At 41.2% G+C, this 20,958-nt stretch overlaps 1 protein-coding gene across 1 annotated transcript; it reads right to left on the reverse strand.

The window, feature by feature from the left end:
- Positions 1–237: 237 nt before the first annotated feature.
- On the reverse strand, positions 238–16,282 carry pitpnc1b (phosphatidylinositol transfer protein cytoplasmic 1b). The gene is made up of 10 exons (XM_054621752.1): positions 15,691–16,282; positions 11,599–11,747; positions 9,343–9,431; positions 9,094–9,101; positions 8,869–8,940; positions 7,050–7,142; positions 4,376–4,531; positions 3,110–3,173; positions 2,869–2,943; positions 238–1,228 (listed from the first exon to the last, which is right to left on the reverse strand). Exons 1-10 carry the CDS (start codon positions 15,736–15,738, stop codon positions 1,068–1,070), a joined length of 915 nt encoding a protein of 304 aa, XP_054477727.1. The 5' UTR covers positions 15,739–16,282; the 3' UTR covers positions 238–1,067.
- Positions 16,283–20,958: the final 4,676 nt, after the last annotated feature.

Raw genomic sequence — 20,958 nt, forward strand, 5'->3', positions numbered from 1 at the left:
GCTGGACCGAGTGGCTGCCTCTTTTCATGTCCACTGCTGCTGGAGCCGGTTCCACATGGCACACAAGTGTGAAATTGGTGAGTAGATTATATGTGAGTGCTACGATGGGAGAGCAGCTGGTCCATCTTTACAGGTCAATACTGATCAAACATGGCTGATAATGTGTGCAGTGAGTCTATTTTTTCGCTTATCTAGGCAGATATCAAGACACCAGTAGACTCTCTCGTTGGATAGAAATTGTATTTATTGATAAAAATCCATTACAAAAGACTATACAGTGTAATTTCCGCATACATCTTCCACTTGATACTTCTTGAAACTAAAAGGTTTAACAAATAAGGACAAACACATTTCATCATTGCAAATAATTGATCCCTTATGATGAAAACCCGTTCTCCTGTTTATGTACATAAAAGATTAAGCTAATAGTCTTATAAATGGTCATATGATTGAGTCATAGTTGAGGTTTAGCCTTGGCTTGACCCATTTGCATTGCTGAGCTAAGTGATCAAGGAACCAATACAACGCCTCGTTGCTCTCAGTCAATACACCTGGTCTGACCCATTGGCTGAGGTGGAGGGAGGAGATCTATAACATTGACTGCTTACCCCCCCGGTGTGGACTGGATGTTGCATGAATGTTAGGTAGAGTCTGATGGTGGCACCTTGCATGGTAGCCTGTCATCAGTGTGTGAATGGGTGAATGATATGTAATATACTACTGATTGTAAGTCGCTTTGGATAAAAGCGTCTGCTAAATGACTGTAATGTAATGTAATGTAATGTAACATTGTCGGTTACATCAACCCCTGAAACTGAATTTTCATTTTCATACTTTGGTTTTTGTACGGATTAATCAAACAAGATGTAACATTTTAAAAATGATCTTTTGAATTGCTGGTAAATGGATTATGTTATCTTTGGACAGGCTAGCAGTTACCTACTGGACCCTGCCTCTATGCTAAGCTATTCTAAAACAGCTGTTAGCTGTAGCCTTATATTTGACAGACATCCGTTGGAACATTGGTTCCTGTGTGTATGCGCTGTACAGTGAATGTGTGTAAGGCGTCATTCAGGGGTGGAGTTGAGGCGAATGGGACTGTGGGGCACAGAGGAGGCGGTGGGGTCAGACATGGTCGCATTCGTCACTCCCATCTTCTTCAGGGAACGCTCGTCCGTCACCGAGATGGAGCGAGAGAACACAGGACGCTGTTGTACTGTGGGTGAGGCTGAGAGGGAGAGTTGGATAGAGAGAGAGAGAGAGAGAGAGGGGGATATTTTAAAATTGTTCCTGTTTTCTTTTATCTTCGATTCTCTTCCATTTGCCTTGACAACAAGATGCTTTTCACGTTTATGCCATTAAAGCAAATTGAAATTGACAGACTGAGAGATGGAGAAAGAATTAGATACACATGACATGAAAGGAACGACGGTACAGAGATAAAAGAGCAAGAAAAGCAAAAGAGACACCGAGAAGATGAGAAACAGAGGGACAACTGTTTGAGTTTCCAATTTATTTAAGTGTACTCAAGATCTGTGTCGTTCACTTAGATTCCCATTAGTTAAATCCCTTATTGGTATTCAACCCACACTCCTGACTTTTTATTAGACTCCAGTGTAAATGACATCCATTTACTTTTTATTATGGCAGATGAATGAAATGAAAACTATCATTTGGGCTGTGCACACGTAAACACAGTGGCGACGTTTGGCCTGTAGGGGGTCATGGCGGTGCAGCGAGCTGCAGCAGGTTGAGCAATGACTGCAGATTTGTTGCAGCTTGATGTCTCTCATCATCACACACACACACACACACACACACACACACACACACACACACACACACACACACACACACACACACACACACACACACACACACACAGAGAGAGAGAGAGAGAGAGAGAGAGAGCAAAGGCAGCATGAAGCTACAGGCCATACTGAGAATTCTACCTTTGATATCGCTCACATCCAGCTGAGGTTCACCACACTAACCAGCAGGGGGCAGGGTGACCACATACACACACACACACACACACACACACACACACACACACATACATGCAAAAACACACACACACACACACACACACTCTCACGTAGGCCCAGACACAGACCCCCACCAGGGCTGACATTTGCAGCTAAGTGCTGCAATGGCTTGTTATTTATGTTGAGCGGGCTGGTGATGGGGAGAGTTCAGCAGGTGGCTGCATTACACTGTTTATCAGACCGACGCAGTGGCATTATCACTTCATGAGCCAGCATTCACTCTTCTCCCCCCGTACATCTGTTGTTCTGTCGTCCTTTTTCTGGGCACACACCCTCCCGTCTCTCCCTCCTCACTGCTCTATGTGTAGTCAAATGCCGTCCTGACTGCTCTTCCCTCTCCTTTTTTTTTTTTTTTTTTTTCTTCTCCCACAGATGTGCACCAGCCATCTGGATACTTGTAGGGCACAGCTAAGGCTGTAATGGTGCAACCAGCCCTCAGTTCAAGCATGTTAGCATTACAGAGTTATCCATTCATACTATTTTGTGGTCTGTTGGCAGCAACGGATAACATGTTGGGCAAAATAATTACAAAGTACCGGTTAGATTGATTCTAAATTCCTAGTGATCTAACAACATTTCCTCTACTTCTGAATCCGCTGCTTACTTTGCTGAAATTAAATGCAAGAATAATTACCGCGCAGCACAAATCTGCATTTCCAACTTACTGCTCTTTTCATATTCTACACATCTCTCTATCTCCCTTCGCTGGTGTCACATCCAGCTGTAGTCTCTCTCCTCTCCCTTAACCCCCCCCCTTCTGTCCTCCCTCCCATCCTCTGTGGTATTTCTGTACAGTGCAGGTCAGGAGCTGCAACCTCACCTGTGGATTTTACTTTATTGTTGGTCTTCTCTTGCATCGTTTGCTCGTACTCTCTCACCTCCTCAATACTCAGCCCTGTGGGGAAAGCAAAATACACAAACACAGCATCAGAATGGAGCATGTAATATGTATTACATTTCAAAAGTGTATATTTAAGATTACAACTAAGTAAAACTGCTTTGTTCTGTTGAGTTTTATCTTTGAGTGTCTGTAATATGTAAAATTGTACATTGTGACTCACCGTGCCATTCATCTATCCACGTTACTGCTTGCCTGTGGCCAACCAGAAGAATGTCCTGGATGGTCTGAAATAATACCAAAAGCAAACACATGGCAGGTAAAAGAAAATGTAGTTATAAATATGCTACAGTGCAGTTATGGGTCGGAAATGCGACATTCAGCAGTAAGTTTAAGTACGTCATTATCATGAATAATTGTCATATCTTTATGTCACTACTTGAAATGAATTCGCTCATGATTAAGATAAGGGATAACTTATCTTAGATAAATGGAAACTTATCTCAGAAGTATTATTTGCGCTTGCCTGTATCAAAACTAAAACCACATTCCCATAAACGAACTCTTTGTGCAGTAACAATGTTGGGAACTGGGCGTTTCTAGTTTTGTTCTTAGTGCTTTTGTTTTTTCTTTTAGTTGAATTGCTTTTGCTTTAAGAACTGTTATTGTTCATTCTGTACACATGACATTATTGCATTCTGTCCATCCTGGGAGAAGGATCCCTCCTTTGTTTTAGGTTTCTTCCTTTTTTCTCCCTGTTAAAGGGGTTTTTAGGGGAGTTTTTCCTGTGCCGATGTGAGGGAAGGACAGAGGATGTCGCATGTGCACAGATTGTAAATCTGAGGCAAATTTGTAATTTGTGATTCTGGGCTATACAAAATAAACTGAATTGAATTGAATTGAATTTATTGTGGAGAATACAGCCGTCAGATCGAAAGTGATTTAAAAAAAAAAAAGAATATAGCTCTTTAATTTCGTATACCAGCTTTTTCTGTGAAAACTTTTGCTTTGTTTACGCCAGAAGAACAAAGGGCCTTATATTTGTTTTGTTGTATAAAACAGTAGAGTAATTTTCCCAATAAATCTGATCTAATATTGTAATACATAAAACTGAGGTCAACTGAGGCTAAGAGCTTCTTGGCGAAGGTCCTGGTGATTATACTAATGTCTGGAAATGAATGTCATAATGATTTGTTTGTGTCAAAATGCAACACATGGCACATTTGAAAAACAAATAACCAGTCCATAATAATAATAATAATACTGTAGATGTATAAAGACTCCAACAGGCAGAGAACATTGCCTGAAAGAAGCACAGCGCTTTATTAAATCCAATTACCTATAAATTCAAATTTTGGCACCTTGTATTACACCTATATGGGCTCGTAACATTAATTGCATATCTTGTCTTGATCCAGCCCTCTTTACATCTGCACAGGGAAAAGACATGAGGGGGGGGGGGGGGGGGAACAACAAAACTTTGTCTCACTCTGTGTATGAACTCCTCAGTCCTGGTCTGTAAGCCGTACACCTCGAAGCTGCACTGCACCCTCTTATAGGAGCACATAATGGGCTGGTGGTTGTCTCTCCAGCCTTCCTCCAGAGGCCCTCGGCCAGTTTTACTTGACTGCCAGAGACTCAGATCCTGCACAGAGTAAACAGTGGATCTATACGTTAGTTGCTGAGTCTGCAGAAACTGTGGCCCTGTGAGGCTGTGTGTGTGTGTGTGTGTGTGTGTGTGTGTGTGTGTGTGTGTGTGTGTGTGTGTGTGTGTGTGTGTGTGTGTGTGTGTGTGTGTGTGTTATATGTGTGTGGAGGTGCAAGCAGATTGTTGCCCAACAGAGCCCATAAGAGGGAAGTGTGATAATACACATTACGAAAGTGTTTGTGATTTTACGTTTTCACCGTGTCAGTCAATCTGTGTGCTCGTCTAAGGGTGATTGGCACATAGCAATACAGCCATGCACCAAGCCGTCAGATACATAAGCTTTCATTTCAACAATATCCGCTCAAAACTTATTTTCCCCAACCGCTGAAGATGAATGTCACCAACCACCAAACATGTTACCCGTTTGCTTGCAAATTCGAAGCAATCCAGGTAAGTGGGTTTACGTGATAACAGGGAACAGGGGGAGAGAGTTAGAAAAGGAAGACTTTGTGGATTCCATAGTTTTTTCATGTGAGAATTAAGGGATTTACACCACTATTGCCTTGTTCTGTAGCAAACCATGCTGTAAAAAATGCTCTGCAAGTAATGATGAAGGGCTGTGACAGAATATGTTTGTTTTTGCAACTTATTGTACAGATGAACGCAGTTTTTTTTATTAAGACCAGCAAGTTGTTCATTGCAAACACACCATTATTTATAAAGACTCAAGCTCTAGTGTGTAATGTGCCTATTGTAATAGCTTTTGATATTAATATTACATAACAGTACTATCTAATAATGAATCTGCCATGATTTACAGGCCATCTAAATGACCTGAATCCACCAGACTCTCTCTACAGTATGAGAAACCGTAAGAGGAGAAGCAGCTTTAGAAAAGTCTTGGTATCCACAGGAAGACGTGTCCGGTTGTCCACTGACCTGAGGGTTCCATTACCAGCTGACACAACGTTGGGATACTGGAAACCAGTTACTCTGATGGTGGACACAACCTGGTCAGTTTTAGCTTTTGCTACTTTTTGCATTTTGTGTACCAGATTTATATTTCAATTTCATCGTCAATAAATGAAGTGGTATATTTTCAAGGAGGGTTTTTTGTTATTTTTAAATTTAAAGGTGAGGATCTTAGAAAAATAGAACATGTTATTTCACAAGGCTTTATGCAATTACGTTGTAGGTAGATCATTCGATTTCATGCATGTAGAAGGGTAAAAAACATCTAGACTGTAAGCCACACATTGTTTCACAGTCAAACTTTATTAAAATGTTGACAGATGGCGTTATGAATTATTATATATTCTCTACAGTATTTTGAAAGTGTTTCAAACTGATAATCTGCAGCTTTGACAAATATTTCACTGAACAAAATAAAGTTAAACTGTCAAGTAAAAACTTTTTAAGTTTAAAGTCTAATTAGTTCTCAGCAGCTGCTGATACTATAGTTAGTGAGCAGTTTCTATATAAGAGCAGTACATTCTCTTTCACTTCTTTTGACAAGGTGCAGAAAAAAGTCCATTCCTGCATGTTGGTGTGTCACCATCAAGTTTAACTGGTCAGACATAGTATAAACAAATGCTGACAGCTTCTACAGTCATAATTACTTCTTACATATATCAGGTGTCTTTCCAAGAAATGATCACCTGATCATTGTTTCACAGTGTATTTTCCATCACCACAGCCAGATAGTCTTTGTGTTTTCATTCCATCCTATGCTACATGTAGCTACATGCTAAAATGTTACCTCCTTGTCTCCTAACTGTAAATGTTTTCTTCTTCTTCTTCTGGCTAAACAGTGACCCACTGTTCTTCCTTATCTTTTTATTTCTTCTCTGAACACTATTGGTCATTTCTCACAGATGTACCTGAAAAGACAAAACAAGAGTGTATATTTACGGTTGACAGAGTTTATGCATAAATACTAAGCCAACATTATGTGAAAGAGAGATATAAATTGGATTATTTACCGGGTCAAAACTTCAGGGAATGCTGTAATCTTGATTGCAGAAATTGTTAATTTTTCCCCGATTCAGGAGTCCGAGTCTTGCTGGAATGTTTGCCGTGTAAAGCTTTTGGTTTAGAAACTGCTTTGGTTATAATTCAAGGTAGAAGTGCCGCTGAACTCTGACACACACACAGTGAGTCCTTGGCCCTTGTGCCGCTGTCAAGACAGTGGCGGCACTGAAGTGAAAGACCCTTCAATGCGGACCAATCAGAGCACACCGGGGGGTGGAGGGCTTAAAGAGATGAACTAAAACGTGTTTCAGACGGAGGGTAAATAAATAAAAGTATTTTCAGGCAGACAGTTTGGGGAAAATAAGTTTTTCTTGAATGTCAAAAGCATGTGAACCTGCTCTAGCCGACACCCCAAATGCAAGTATGAATCTGAAAATTAGAACGATATAATGAATATAGTTCTGTCTAAACATGGTCATTTGTTTTTGCCATCATGTGGCTGATCACATTTACGTTTATGTGCGTGTAACAGAACAGTACGTACCTCGGACTCTTTGTAGTGCTTTTCAGGAATGGGGTCACTCAGGATATCCAGGATACTCACATTCTCCGCTGGGGTCGGCGTGTCCCCAAACACCTAAAATCCAAACAGATGGGGGAGGTCATACAGTATAATAGGAGCAGACACACACTCACACACACACTCCACTCGTACTCACAAACGCATACAGTCACTCACTCAGTGGAGAGGGGGGATGAGAGTAGATGAGTAACTGTGTAGAAAACTGAGGTCACACTCCATAACACCCCTCACTATATCCCACCCTGAGGCCCTTGGAGCAAATCACAATGGAGCAAATGGGAGAGAACACTCAGAAGAGGAGGGGGGGGCAAGGACGAATGAGAGATATTAAAAAGAGGAGAGAAAACAAGAGTTATGAGAGCAGAATACACTTTTCCTTGAGAGAAAATGAGGAATGCAAGGCAGAGAGGAGGGCTGCTCTTTTTATCTGACCTTGGTTAAAATGTTTTCTAATGCCCTGCTGAAGTTCTTCATTGCACAGTTGAAAACTAACAAATAAGGAAAACCTGCTGTTAGATAAAAGCCCGCTACGCTCCTGTGGTGCTGTTGTTGGTCTGTGTCTACCCAAGGTCTTGCTCCCTCCCATGGAATGAGTTACATTAGCTGGATGCTTTTGTTGCCTTTTACAATGTGCTCAGGGCATGATGCTCTTGCCGTTTCCTCGTCATTGTCCCCCTGTTTACTTTAGATATTCATACAGAGATATAGAAAGCTTCTGCAGTGTTAAAGTACTAATGCCACACTGTTAAAATACTCCATAAGAAGAGAAAGTCTTGCACTGAAAATGTTACTTAAAAGTGCTATACTAGATAAAAAGCTTTTGCCCTCGGCAGCTAGCAGCTAACGGTCCATCCAACCAATAGCTGGACAAAACAAACTGGAAAAAAATAGAATGAGGTAATTATGATAATGACGAGGACAAAGAGCAAGTCCTCATATTTGAGAACCTGGAAACATGAAATGTTTCAAAAGGACGTAAAAGCTGATCAAAATAGACTAAATATTGTAGCTCTAATTTTATAAACTGCTAAAAGCGTCATATTTTATAAGCCCTTCATTTATTTTGTATGTAATAACTAATTTGCAAAGAAGTAACTAATAAAGTAGGATTAAAAACTGCAAATTTCCCATTGTAATATAGTTGACATATAATAGCATGAAAAGAAATGACTCTAGTAAAGTAAAATTACCTCAAACTTGTTCTCCAGTACCTAACTTGGCTTATTTAATGATATGCATAAATCATGCACGACTTTATGAATTCGTGTTTGTTTGGAATAAACTTATGTAACCTGTAACTGTGTGACATGAAACAAGATTCACCACATTTTTCTCCACAAGCAGAACTGTAGATCTCCATATATTTGACACGTTGGTTCTTGTTCCTCGACTGTTTTTCCTTGATTACAGAGCGCAGACACAAGGCTCAGACAGAGTTGCAGTTGTTACTGAACTTGTGTGTGTGTGTGTGTGTGTGTGTGTGTGTGTGTGTGTGTGTGTGTGTGTGGGGGTGTGTGGGTGTGTTTATGCGTGTTCGCCTCGGACAGAATGCAGCATGGCAGCCTTGCTCACCACCGCTGCATGTCTGGTTAATAGATTTGCCAATACTGCATTTTGTGCTTTGCTTGTGTTCCTTGTAATGGGCACATCAATGTGATGACCATTTTCTTTCTGCTGCAGAGAAAATTGCAATTTCTCTCTTTCCCCCTTGTCTTTCTCCTCCCCCTCTCTCCCATAATCACTCCATCTTTCTCAACCTCTCGCTCCCTCTCATACTCACATTGCTGTTATCGCCGTTGTTGTTCTCGAATCTCGTCTCAATGCGGATGCTGAACTTGGGGAGGAATGATACCTACGGGGTGACGAGAGGTAAAAATGGAGGAAAAAGGGGTTGAGGGCAGAGATAGAGAGAGTGGAAGCAGGCTGCAGATTAGATCCACTGATACCGGAAAGAGAGGAGCTCTGTTGCATTCATGTACAGTAAATGATGTGTGAGAATACTTACTGAGTACTCTGCAGCACCAGGGACGTTCAATATGGAAAAGAGAGAAACAGCATTAGTTACTCATACATGCATGAGCATGCAAGTGTTCTCACACACATGCAAGTTACCACGGGGGAATACATGCACACATAGTGATGAATATTTGACGGAACCAGCTGTTAAAAGTAAATAAGTTTTGTATAATGCATTGAGGTGAAAGTAACCTGATGTTTAACACAAACAAAGGCAATCAAACACAAAAATTCACACCTGTGATGGTGTACGGGTAGAAGTTCCAGGCCTTTTCTGTCACATAGAAGAACCGCGGGACAAATGTTTTGGCCCAGGATGGTAGCTTACTGAAGGCAAAAGGGAAGAAATAAGAATCATAGTCAGAGAGTGAAAGAGGGGAATAGTTGGAGATAGAGATTATGGAGAGAGAAAGAGAGATCCTAAGTGTTTTCTGGTCCATTTCTAGCCAGATTACCTGTAGGCTACTCTCACCACAGCGTTCCTTTTATGACTCACTCCCAATTACACCTGTGGTGATGAATTGTCACTGTAGCTTTAACGTCACATGTCAGAACATGATTGAAGTAAAATACATTTTGCACTCACTGTACTTATGTATGTGTTGTGTGTGCGTGTGTGTGTGTGTGTGTGTGTGTGTGTGTGTGTGTGTGTTCCAGCATATCTTTACTAATGAGGTCCAAATGTCCCACAAGCACAGAAAAGATTAGGAAAATCCTCCACAGTGAGAACATTTCCTTACTTCTGTAAGAGTTTATTTTAGGATTAGGCCTTGGGTTTATAGTGGTGATTAGAATAAGAGTTGAGGTTACATTAGGGTAATGAGTGAGGTTAGCTCAGGGTTAGGGAACGAATTTAGAGTTAAAAGAGAATCCTGGTTGTTTTTTTAGTCTGACGTTTTCACAGTAATCACAATTCATTGATTAATGGACTGTCGGCCTGAACACAACGCAAAGATAACACTTCTTTTCAGCACAGTAACAGGGACAACAGATTCATGAAAAGCCTCAAATTTCTGTAGCTGAGCAATAATTGCAACATTTTAGTCCTGACATCTCTCACATACTTACTTGTTTACTTTGATGACTGTAGCAGTAAGCGAAGATCAATACTTAAATAATTAAGCTGACAACTAATGTAAACAGAGGTTACATTGAGTCACATTTCTGATGCTTTCAAGCTCTATTTAGTAAACATGAGTATTTGGTCAAAGGTAAATTATAACAGTATCATCATGTCAGGGTTTGTTTTTATTTTCATAGCAATAGAAAATAGATATTAGAGAGGGAAATATGACCTTTTCAACTTCCTAACACTAGCTTTAAATGGCTTATAATACATAATTTCATCAAAAGGAAGTATATTTACAAATATTTGATCCCTGATTATTGGAAGTGTGCTTTCTATGCCAATGCCCACTATGGATGTAAATTATATTTTTTGACAGTTTATACAGACTTTGGGACTGTTTAAAGTATTTCTCTGTATGGTTTCCTGGACAGTGATGAAAACAAATTCTGGAATCTTGTATATACCAGCTGCTACTACAAAACCGAAAGACGGTTGGTATCGGCCGTGTATTGGCAGATATAGAATATCCAGGATCAGCAACCTGCATCGGTGGAAAAAAACGTGATAGGAACAAATCTCTTATAGGTGAGATATGACATGTTGTTTAGCGAGCTTTTGACGTGCTGTTAACTGGCCTTTGGTACATTTACAGTCAGACTGGCTGTTTTCAATCTTTCTGCTAAGCTAACCGGCTGCAGGCTCAAGCTACATATCCAGCGTACAGACCTAAGAGTGGTACTGTGTTGATCTAACTGTGTTGATCTAACCGCCATAAAGCAATTAATTGCATTTCCAAAAAATGGTTCTTTAAAAAACACTTAAAAATGTCCTCATAACTACTTACATGATATTATAGTGTGCTTTAAAACATTACGTGTTTTTACACTGTATATAAATGCTTCGGCCGTTAAAGTTAATTGTCCACCGTTTGATTAAATTAACTTCTATCTGAGAGTTTTTCCTTTTTGTGTGAACACCCTCTGATGTCTCAAACTGCCAACGGAGATACGTTTTTATGACCACCAGGGTGACGTGTTTTTCTCAGCCGAGAGTCTGTACTTCAGAACACTTGAAGGGTTTACTGTAAGATGAGCTCACGGCACAATAACAGGTCTACTGTAACCACGCAGTATAGGCCTCAGCTTGTTTCAGGCTGTGGGGACTTGGACTTTGGATGTTAGCAGGTTACACTGCAGTGCGTTACTGTGTTGAAATGCTGTTTTATTGCTTGTAAGTAGTGATACCTGCCATGTGGATCCATACAGCGTAAAGCTTTGCAGTGAAGTGAGAGATCAAAGATCGAACACAATCCGTTATCATAATGACAGAGCTGACAACTCGAGCATATAAGGCTCCGACTGCAAATCACCACTTATTAGTTTTAGTGCCTCATTAGTACGGCAACGTGATTGGGGTGCACTCTACCTGCTGAGGTAGATTCGCTTCTCTGTCAGCTGTCCGGGGCCGTGCTGGGGGTGAGTATCTGACTCATTCGTCACCACCTCCACCCCTTCTCCCCCTCCACTCTGCTCGCAGCTGTGCTTACTGATCATGTACAGCTGGCCAATCCTGTACTGGAGCCCGAGGGGAGAGGTTTAGGATGAGGTGTATGGAGGTGAGGATGGGGGGGGGAAGAGAGAAAAACTGTGGTGAGAAAAACGTGAAGCACAAAGCAAAAAACATCCAAAACAATCCAAAGAGACAGTTTTTGACTGCAGTGTCTGTTTCATTGATTACGTGTTTGTTGATTGTAGCATGGATGAAGGAAACTACAAGAAGCATTTGAAGAAATTTGCACCCTGTTCATCGTACAAATGCAAAGATGAATTAATTGGCAATAAAAGAGATTGTGAAGGAATCATAGGGCCCTAATATTAGAGTTCAGTAACATTACAGGAGGACTCGTCTCCACTTACTGTTACGCTACATTTGAACATTCAGCATTATCCCATAGGTTAATCTTTGTTGTGGCCACAGCAGTTTTAAAGTCTTGATTTAACTTTTGAAGCTTGTACACAACTTTATTTTATTGTTATTTCTCTCTTCTCTTTACATACATCTATTGCATGTCTGCCTGTCCTATGTTGATCCTCCCGAGGCTTCTTCCTTTCCCCCCCAATCAAAAGTCTATCAGGAGTTTTTCTTAATCAAACCAGAGTGATTAAAGGGGGCTTATCATGCTCATTTGCAGGTTCACACTTGTTTTTTTTTTGCTTTTCTATTGGAACACATTTACAAGCTTTAAGGTGCAAAAAAACTTTTTTTTTCATACTGACTACACTTGCATTCCCCCTCTGACTGACAGGCTCAGTTTTAGGGCCTATCTGTTTAAGCCCTCATCCAAAAACAGCCACAATCTTGTCTGATTGGCTTGCGATGAAAATATGGTGCACATTTGCAAAGGTAGTTCTCGAGCCATTAGTGGAGATACTCGTATGGGGTAGTGTTGCTGATACTAGAAAGGTAACGCAATACCCTGCCATTAAAAACTATACAATACCTCATCTATTAGTACCAGTTCTCTAAGTGTGACTGTGACGTATTCCCCAGTGAAACTAAATATTTGAACGGTGTACAGTTACATGAGGGATTTAAATCAAATCCTTCACATTTGATTAGAATGTGCGATATGGATCCTCAGAGGTCTGTGGTTACTCAAACAGCTCCCTTGTCGCTAAAAGCTGTGTAAGCTCCTATTTTGCTTTACAGGAGGAAATAAAGTTTTTGTTTTTTACAAATGTTGTTAGATAGGTGATCAATATCACCGTGGATGTGAACTAAGAGCGTTTGAAAAGCATTCATCTTTACTTTAAGGATAAAGCATGACATATGGTTTTAAAGCCCTTTGAGACAAAATTGTGATCCAAATGATAAAATGACAATTCAGATGGATTTAAATTGAGAGATTAAAGAAAATTGTCCTCATTGGTAGCCACAATGCAATAAGGAATTGTGAGGACTTCAATAACAAATCAATACAGTAATACCACTACTACTACTAATCAATGAAATGCACGCTCCATCGAGGAAATTATAATAACCATCAGCCACTAGGAGGAAGTAGCTTGTGGGACAGAAAAAAAACTCCTGGCAGCAGGTTCAGCCATAGTTGCTGAGTCCGATTTTGTCTCGACAGGCACTTACTCTGTGCTGCTAAGGAGCACGCTTTGTTATTTGCTCTTTGGTTTTTTTAAACAGTCTTTTGCTGTGTATAAAGATTCCCCTCAAGTTACCATATCTGACATAAAAAAATGAATTTGGTTGGGTAAATGCATGGGAGTCTAAACTAAGAGGGGGGGAGGGAGACTTTGTTCTCTGCTGCAGCCCCAGTTTGTGCTCGATGCTGATGAGGTGGGACTATTTTCTGTTAGAGAGTCTAAAGGTCTCTAACAGGCCTTTGGGCATCCGGAGCAGCCTCCTCCATGATCTCAACCTGACAGATTCACGCTTTCCTTTAGAATAATTTCCACAATGATACTTCAGTTTCTGCACCGATTGCTGCTCACTGTCTTTTCCTCCTTAACATTGTTTCCATGTACAGCATTGGGTTTGCTTTTTAATTGCAATTCACGTTGGGGAACTTTGTTTTTTTAAAGCAATAAAATGATACTGCAAGCCCCTAAACTGTTCTGCTGTGGCCGCTGTAATGTAATTAATTTTGTTGCCCTATATTGGTGTGCCACTAAAGCATTATTTTAATCAAAAGTAGAAAGGGAGAAAGATGGGGAGGAAGAGAGAAAGAGGTGGGCAGACCTCAGTTTGCTATCCTTCAATGTACTCTGCTGACATCAACGTGGCACTCCTCCTCCTTGTTCCAATTACGGTGGAATGTCAACATTCAATATTTACTTATTGGCTATCCGTGGGATTTAATTAATCACAGCGATGGGAGTTTTTACACCGTCTTTAGAGTAACAGACTGCAGAGTAGCAAGCTCCTCCTTCACAGGTTTTGAATCTCTTTGGCTTTTTTAAGAAAACTTATCTAAGCAGGAAGTTGGAAGACTCGTTTCCTTAAATCATGATTATTATTATTATTATGCACTCTGACTGGCTGTGATGAGTTATATGTTGACAGACTTTTGGCATCTATTAAAAAAAAAAAAAAAAAAAAAAAGCCGAGGATAGTTTACAAGCTGTGAATTAGTCATAAATTCCAGAGTGTAAATATAGCTCATCATTGCGGGGCGGAGACTGTACAGATAGTGCCAGTATGACCGCAACTGAACATGAAAGAATTTAAGATTAAAGTAGAGCTCATGGCAACTTTTTTCCAGTGATTAAATGCTAAGAGCAAATTGTTATGTAAACCTGGATCTGTTCACTGACAATGACAATGTGACACCCTTATCTAAATATTTGTATTTGATTGTGTGCTCGGCTCCAAAGCAAAAGTATGGAAAGAGTATGGCACAGCTGTAAATCTGCCAGGAGTCTTGAACAGGTTGGAGGATGGGATGGATTTGGCATTTGATACTGTGCAACCCTTCTAACCCAGTCTGCCACCTGAACTGCAGCCGCCACCTGCCAGCCTTTCCACGGGCAGAACACAATAGTGAACATTCCTTAACACATGCTTAGCTGTATTATGTTACAAAAGTACTTCTGGATATTTCCAACCTGAAAATCAACAGCGTGCCCTTTTATAAAAATGAAGCAAGGGTTAGGACATTGTGAATGGACTGAGGTGACTGTCACCATTTGATACTGCCTCAAATAAGCTGCACTTAAACTTACATTACATTCAGGCGAAAAGAGGATTTGCTGCCAGCGCCAGTTTCTGTGTGCCCTGAACTGATACTGTAAATCCTATTTTGGACTGCCATTTGTCACTGTCATTGTTGTGGTAACAGGTAGAATTGAAGTGGGGGAGGGGACGGCACAGGATGTGATGAGGACGTTTCCTCTGAAGGGCACTCTGGTGCAAAACTCCCTCGTCTGCACCAGCTTTTCTCTCTAACTGGATCCCCTTTGTTGATAAACCTGCAGGCTTTTGTTTGACTTAAGGTCTAGTAAAGCGGTAAACCAGTTCGACTACTTTTCTTTCAGCTGCTAGGTGCTCCAAAGCGAGCGAGGCTAGTAGAGAAGTAAACAGATGGCGAGATAATTTAGACACAACAGCAGCGCTACGTTGCTGCTGGCCAGGTGTTCTGCTTTGGCTCCATCAGATTGGCCGAGGCCCTGTCGGTGGTGCCGAATGTTCCTCGCTTACCCCCCCCCCAGCGTGCCAGAGCTCCCACAGAGCCGCCGCGGGAGGTCTGTGTGCTCTATTGGCACTTTTCTTATCAGCACATTAACACTTTCAAGAATACAAGTGAAAACAACACTTTCACGTTGGAAATAAAGCCCCTCTCTTATCCATTCAATTTAAAGTTGACGGAGGGCGTGCGCGTGTGTGTGTGTGTGTGTGTGTGTGTGTGTGTGTGTGTGTGTGTGTGTGTGTGTGTGTGTGTGTGTGTGTGTGTGTGTGTGTGTGTGTGTGTGTGTGTGTGAGCGTGGGAAAGACAAACATGCTTACCTCATCAACAGTCAGTGGCATACATATGCGGTACTCTTTCATCAACATGGTGCTGTTACAGAGAGGACTGAGTCTGTCTATCTCAGCTGTGTGTGTCGCATAGTAGACAGGCTCAGACAAGCTATGCTGCTGCTCGACCACAGTGACCTCTTTTCTGACGCTCTTCTTCCTTTGTTTTGCTGATGTCAGTAATCCACGGAGTTTAGTCCAGTCCTCTCTCTGTCAATGAGTGTCTGCTGCTTTCTCACTTCTTCCCTCTCTGCTTAGAGCCTGGTCTCTCCTGTTTTGTTTCCCTTCGTCAATTAATCTCCTGGACCCGACTTCTTCTAACGGCTGTCTCTCCCTCCTTTTTCTTGTTACTTCTGCTTTTCTCTTCTACTTCATTCAACTGCCCTTTTCCTGCTTGTGGTTTGTTTTTTTTCTTTCTCACTTAGCTTCTGTTTGCTTTCTTTCACCACGGTTACCAACTCTACCTCTTCTTTCACTTTCTCTGCCTCTCTGTGCTTTGTTTAAGTCCTCCTCAGACTTATCATGCGTAACCTTGGAGTCTGCTCAGCGCTCTTGCCTTTCCCCTCAACTGCCCTCCGCTGCTTTGAGTTCCTCACAAATTCCTTCGTCTGCTTCCTCCTTATCTCTTTTTTTCTCTCCCTCCCATACTGTCCACTCCCCGCCCACTGTACTTTACTACCTCCTCACCTGTGTCACCTCCCCCCTTCTCCCTTTCTCTCTGATCTGTATCTGTTCTTTCCTCTCTGTTGACAACAAATAACACAGTTTATCATCTTTTTACATCTGCCAACATTAGGTAACACACTTTGTTGACATCAGTCTTTGAATTTGAGACATATTCCTCAGACAGGACCCTCAACACTTGACACCCAGGGGTAGTTAGGCTGGTCCATCAGATTAAATATTACCAGAGCCATGAGAGCTTTCATTAAACACAACGCCAGGCTCGCTTACATTGTATTACCTCGCGACCTTCAGCCGGGTTTAATTGAATCCGTGTTTAGTCAATGAGTAGAGGAATCGAAGCAGTCATGATTTCTCGCCCGTGTCCGTCCTTGAGTCACGGCACCGCTGTCCTTTTGTGTGAGCGAGAGCTGACTGTGGCTGCCAAGCACTTATTGTTGCCTCCTCATCAAATTAGAGAAGCAGATGTTTGGCCTCTGTGTTGGAAAATCTATTGCCCGCTGGTTGAGTCTTAAACTGCTGAAATATAGAAGGTCATGAAACAGAACTTTGTCTTTTTTTATACTTTTCGCAGAGGTTCAATAGTCATACAGAGTGTAAACAGACTGCACGAGAAAGAACAACTCAACAGCAGTTGAAATGAGTATTTAAGCACAGAGAGAACAAGGGTGGGGGCTCTCACTTTCTTAAAACAAAACCAATGTGATGTCGTACAAAGATTAGTTATCTGGAGGAAAGTACAAAGGGAGGGATGGATCATAGAGACGGGGCTGCTTCCTTCCAGCAATCTTCCACTGCATATTTTTGTTGATGCAATCTAGGTTGAGTCATGCAACTCTAAAACATTTTTCTCATTACACCTCTCCGTGTGACGGAGCCCAAAACCAATAACCAACCCTTGAGTCTTATACCCTTTTGTCTACCAAATTGATGACCTACATACAGGATTTTAAACATGGGAAAACCTGCTTAAACAGTCTATTGGTGCTTTCCCATTGCCAGTAGGCTAGTTTCTTTTTTTGGTGTCATGTTCAACGTCCATTACGCGACAAAAGACAGGTAGAGCTGTCCAAAATAGTTTGGTTCAAAGCTGCATTCATAACATTGACAAACAAGTTATTAATAGCTTATAGAAACATTGTGTGCAATCTACCTTCTCTATCATACACACACACACACACACACACACTGTGTGAACTGAGCGACGCAGCAACACATTTTTTTATCTAACAAATTATTCACCTTCAATCCATATCTTTTGGCATAAACATTTAAAAAACATTTAAAAAACTCTGGCTCTCCCATTTGCCGCACAAAAAGGAGAGGTGAGTATTAACAGGGCAGTCTAGCAGCAATCTAACAGCAACATAAATTCATTTAGCCACAATAACACAAACTTATATTTTTCCCATTTATTTGAGAAAATTACATCATAAAATATGTTGAAAGACATTTGAAGCTTTGTTTTGAAAACCTCAATAGATGCCTTGAATCTAAAAACAAAGACTTTCGGTACAGACATAAAAACTCTGTTAGTAAACAGTGAAAACAATACAGTGGGTACTTCTTTGTTATATCTGTAATTGTTCAGTTTCTCTGATTGCTGTGATCGTTGACATGGTGCAAAGAGTAACAAAGATGGCTTTGATGAGTTTTTTATTTGTTTCTGTCGAGTTTGAATAAATTGAGTTTTTGACAAACAGCAAGGTAAAAATTACTGTTGTTTGACTGGAGTCTGGTGGCTTTGAGGAGAGCATAGTAATTGCATGTTTTTTATGTTAATACACTATAATAACTGTCCAAATCCTTTTACATGTTATTTATTATATATTCACTTCAACGAGCGTCACATAGCATCAAACCAAGTGTCATGTCTCCATCACTGCCGATCAGAGCTGAAACCTAAATTCCTGTGATTACTGCAACAACTCGTACGTCCTGAGAATGAAAGCTGATTGTAACCTTTTGCACAAAAGACAAAAGTCGGATGTTTGTAGGAATAAGTGTTTTTTTTGTTGGAAAAAGGATATTACTGCATCTTTGAAGGCCAAAGTGTCGCGCCACGTGTCTTTGCTATCATCCGCTCCGCAGTGAAAGAGCAGGGAAAACAAATTCCTGGTGGGGTTTGCTCCTATCTTATCAGATCAGTGTTTAGAGAAGGAAAGCCACTTCAGAGAGCCGAGGTGTGCTTCTCTCTTCTCTGCCTCCATTTTCCCTGAACACACACAGAGCTCTGACAGCACACACATTGCCGCTGTTTGAATGATGATTGGTGGTGATTTAGATGTGTGTTCAGCAGTTGGTTGAGTCATTGATTACTCCGATTGATTATTTAATTGTGGTTTGAGGGTCGGTTATTGGTAACCATGGTGGGAATTGTCGAGGCTCTCGAATCACTGATCCTTCAAATTATTGAACTGATCAAAAGATTGGTTTCTTGATTGATTAATAGATCAAATAGATGTTAACTGTAGATTTTTTTTTACTAAAGTCAGAGATGGAGTTAGCTGTAGTTACTGAATAATTCAGAGAAACAATATTTTGAAATGTCTGCAGTCTTTTTTTTTCAATTATAAATAAATATCACACTTTAACTGGAGCTACGACAGTAGAGAGATAACAAGAAATGATGGAGAGAGATGAGGAAAAAGATGAAACCAAGCCCCTGTTTACATCTGGTATAAACATGTGATCTTTATCTGGATAAGCACATCTGATCATCGGGACCTGGTATTAATAAGCGTTCTCATTGTCATGATTCTCGCTGAACCTTGATCCAATCTCAAAATGCAAATTAGTAAGGCGTCACTGACGGTCTTGCTTGATACTGCCACTTGTAGCTTTTGGTGGGTAGCTTGCATGTTAGCAGGAGGAGTGATAGTTGGGTGACCATTCAACTTGGTTGGGGATTATATTTTTCTTAAAGTGGCCCTATTATGCTTTTCCACTTTTTTCCCCTCTTCTTTAGTGTGTTATATATATTTTTGTACATGTAAAAGGTCCGTAGAGTGTAAAACCTGAAGTCCACGCCTAAAAGGAGTTGATCCCCCCCCCCCCCCCGAATCACTGCTCCTGAGCTGCCTGAAACGGCTCCATTGATTTCTCTCCTTCACTTCCGTAACTTTATCAGGTCACAATGTTACGGAAGTGACGTAAAACTCCTTCTGGCTAGTTTGGCCCGCCCTCAAACAACAAAAGAAAGAGATGGAGCTGAAGCTCCAGAGGAAGAGTTTTCTGAAATGTGAAATGTTGACCAATCACTACAGAGCGGGCTAGCTAACAGAAGATGTGCTGCAGGACAGCCAGGATGAGAAAAACAAGGCGGATTATGAGCATTACCGCATGTAAACGTGTTGTAACTGTAACTTGAGATAAAAATATGCATCCGGAAAAAAGCATAATAGGGGCTGTTTAAAAATGTGATCAAGTTGCATTTGCATCCTGCTGAGATCGGGTAATAGTTCCTCCAAATGTGGTCTGGCTGATTGCATTCAGACAACAATGCGCCCTTTCTGTACTTGCACCTAACATTAAAATGTGTTTTTCCTCATCAGGGTGAGAAAGCCAGCAGGTATCAATGTAAAAAGGTTTCCAGACGGACTCATACTGGGGATGTTGTAGTTCCAGTTTCGAACCCTAACCCTTCAGGCCACTAGGGCACCCCAGTACTCTTGGTTGTACTCATGACTATCATTCATTGCAACAGAAGGAAATGCAGTGTTTTGGTCATGGACATTTTGTTGTTTTTGGCAGAAAAGTTGCAGTTTTAATAAACTTAAAGCTGACAATGTGAATGGAATGCAGAATTAAAAAAAAAAAGTATATATAAAATATTCTTGCGAGTTAGAAAACTATTCTTGCTGTGATTGTTAAACTAGGATCAATCTTTCTTCACCTTTTATCCTTTCAATGACTCAAATTCAGCTGAGTGAGCAGTGCAGTTCTTCCACCTGAGTGAAACATTTTGTAACTCTGCTTCTGGTCAAAGCCCCTCGTCCTTATTTGGTGTCCTGCAGGATGGAGGAGCAGGCGGTGATGGAATTGGAGGGGACTTCATCACGGTGCCTACACCTATCACATCCCCTCACATCATCAAATGAAAAATGAATGGGTGCACTTAAAAAACTGGTGAGGCGTTCTTTGACCTCTATGTTTCCTGCTCTGGTTGTGTTCATACGCGTGCGTGTGTTTGACAGAAAGACAATGTGTGTGTGTGTGTGTGTGTGTGTGTGTGTGTGTGTGTGTGTGTGTGTGTGTGTGTGTATGTGTGTGTGTGTGTGTGGCTATGTGTCAGTGGTGCGATGGTGGTGAGCAGTACAGATCTGAAGCTGGGAAAAAAAGGAAGAAGCAGATCATTAACTGGTGGGCTCCCTGCCATTGCTGCATTACTGGCTCTCCAATCTCAAGATGTGGTCACAAGCCAAGGTCAAAGGTTCTGTGGCGTCCCCTCCGAGCGTGTGAATGATGGACGCCTCCCTCCCGGGCCTGGATTAACGGTTGCTTGGCGGAGGGGCACAGAGTTGATACGCAGCAGCTTTTTCCTCTCACGGCAGGGTGAAAGGTAAGGCTTTGAGT

Source organism: Anoplopoma fimbria, chromosome 20, assembly GCF_027596085.1.
Source record: "Anoplopoma fimbria isolate UVic2021 breed Golden Eagle Sablefish chromosome 20, Afim_UVic_2022, whole genome shotgun sequence".
Taxonomy (NCBI): domain Eukaryota; kingdom Metazoa; phylum Chordata; class Actinopteri; order Perciformes; family Anoplopomatidae; genus Anoplopoma; species Anoplopoma fimbria.

What these genes read in the sequence shown, in the direction of transcription:
- pitpnc1b (XM_054621752.1), bottom strand. Translation starts at nt 15,738, where the DNA reads ATGTTGATGAAAGAGTACCGCATATGTATGCCACTGACTGTTGATGAG. An exon ending in CTGAGGAGTTCATACACAGA is followed by an intron (nt 3,174 to 4,375) that starts GTGAGACAAAGT and finishes GTATTATTTCAG; the next exon opens with ACCATCCAGGACATTCTTCT. An exon ending in CAATAAAGTAAAATCCACAG is followed by an intron (nt 1,229 to 2,868) that starts GTGAGGTTGCAG and finishes TCTCCCTCTCAG; the next exon opens with CCTCACCCACAGTACAACAG.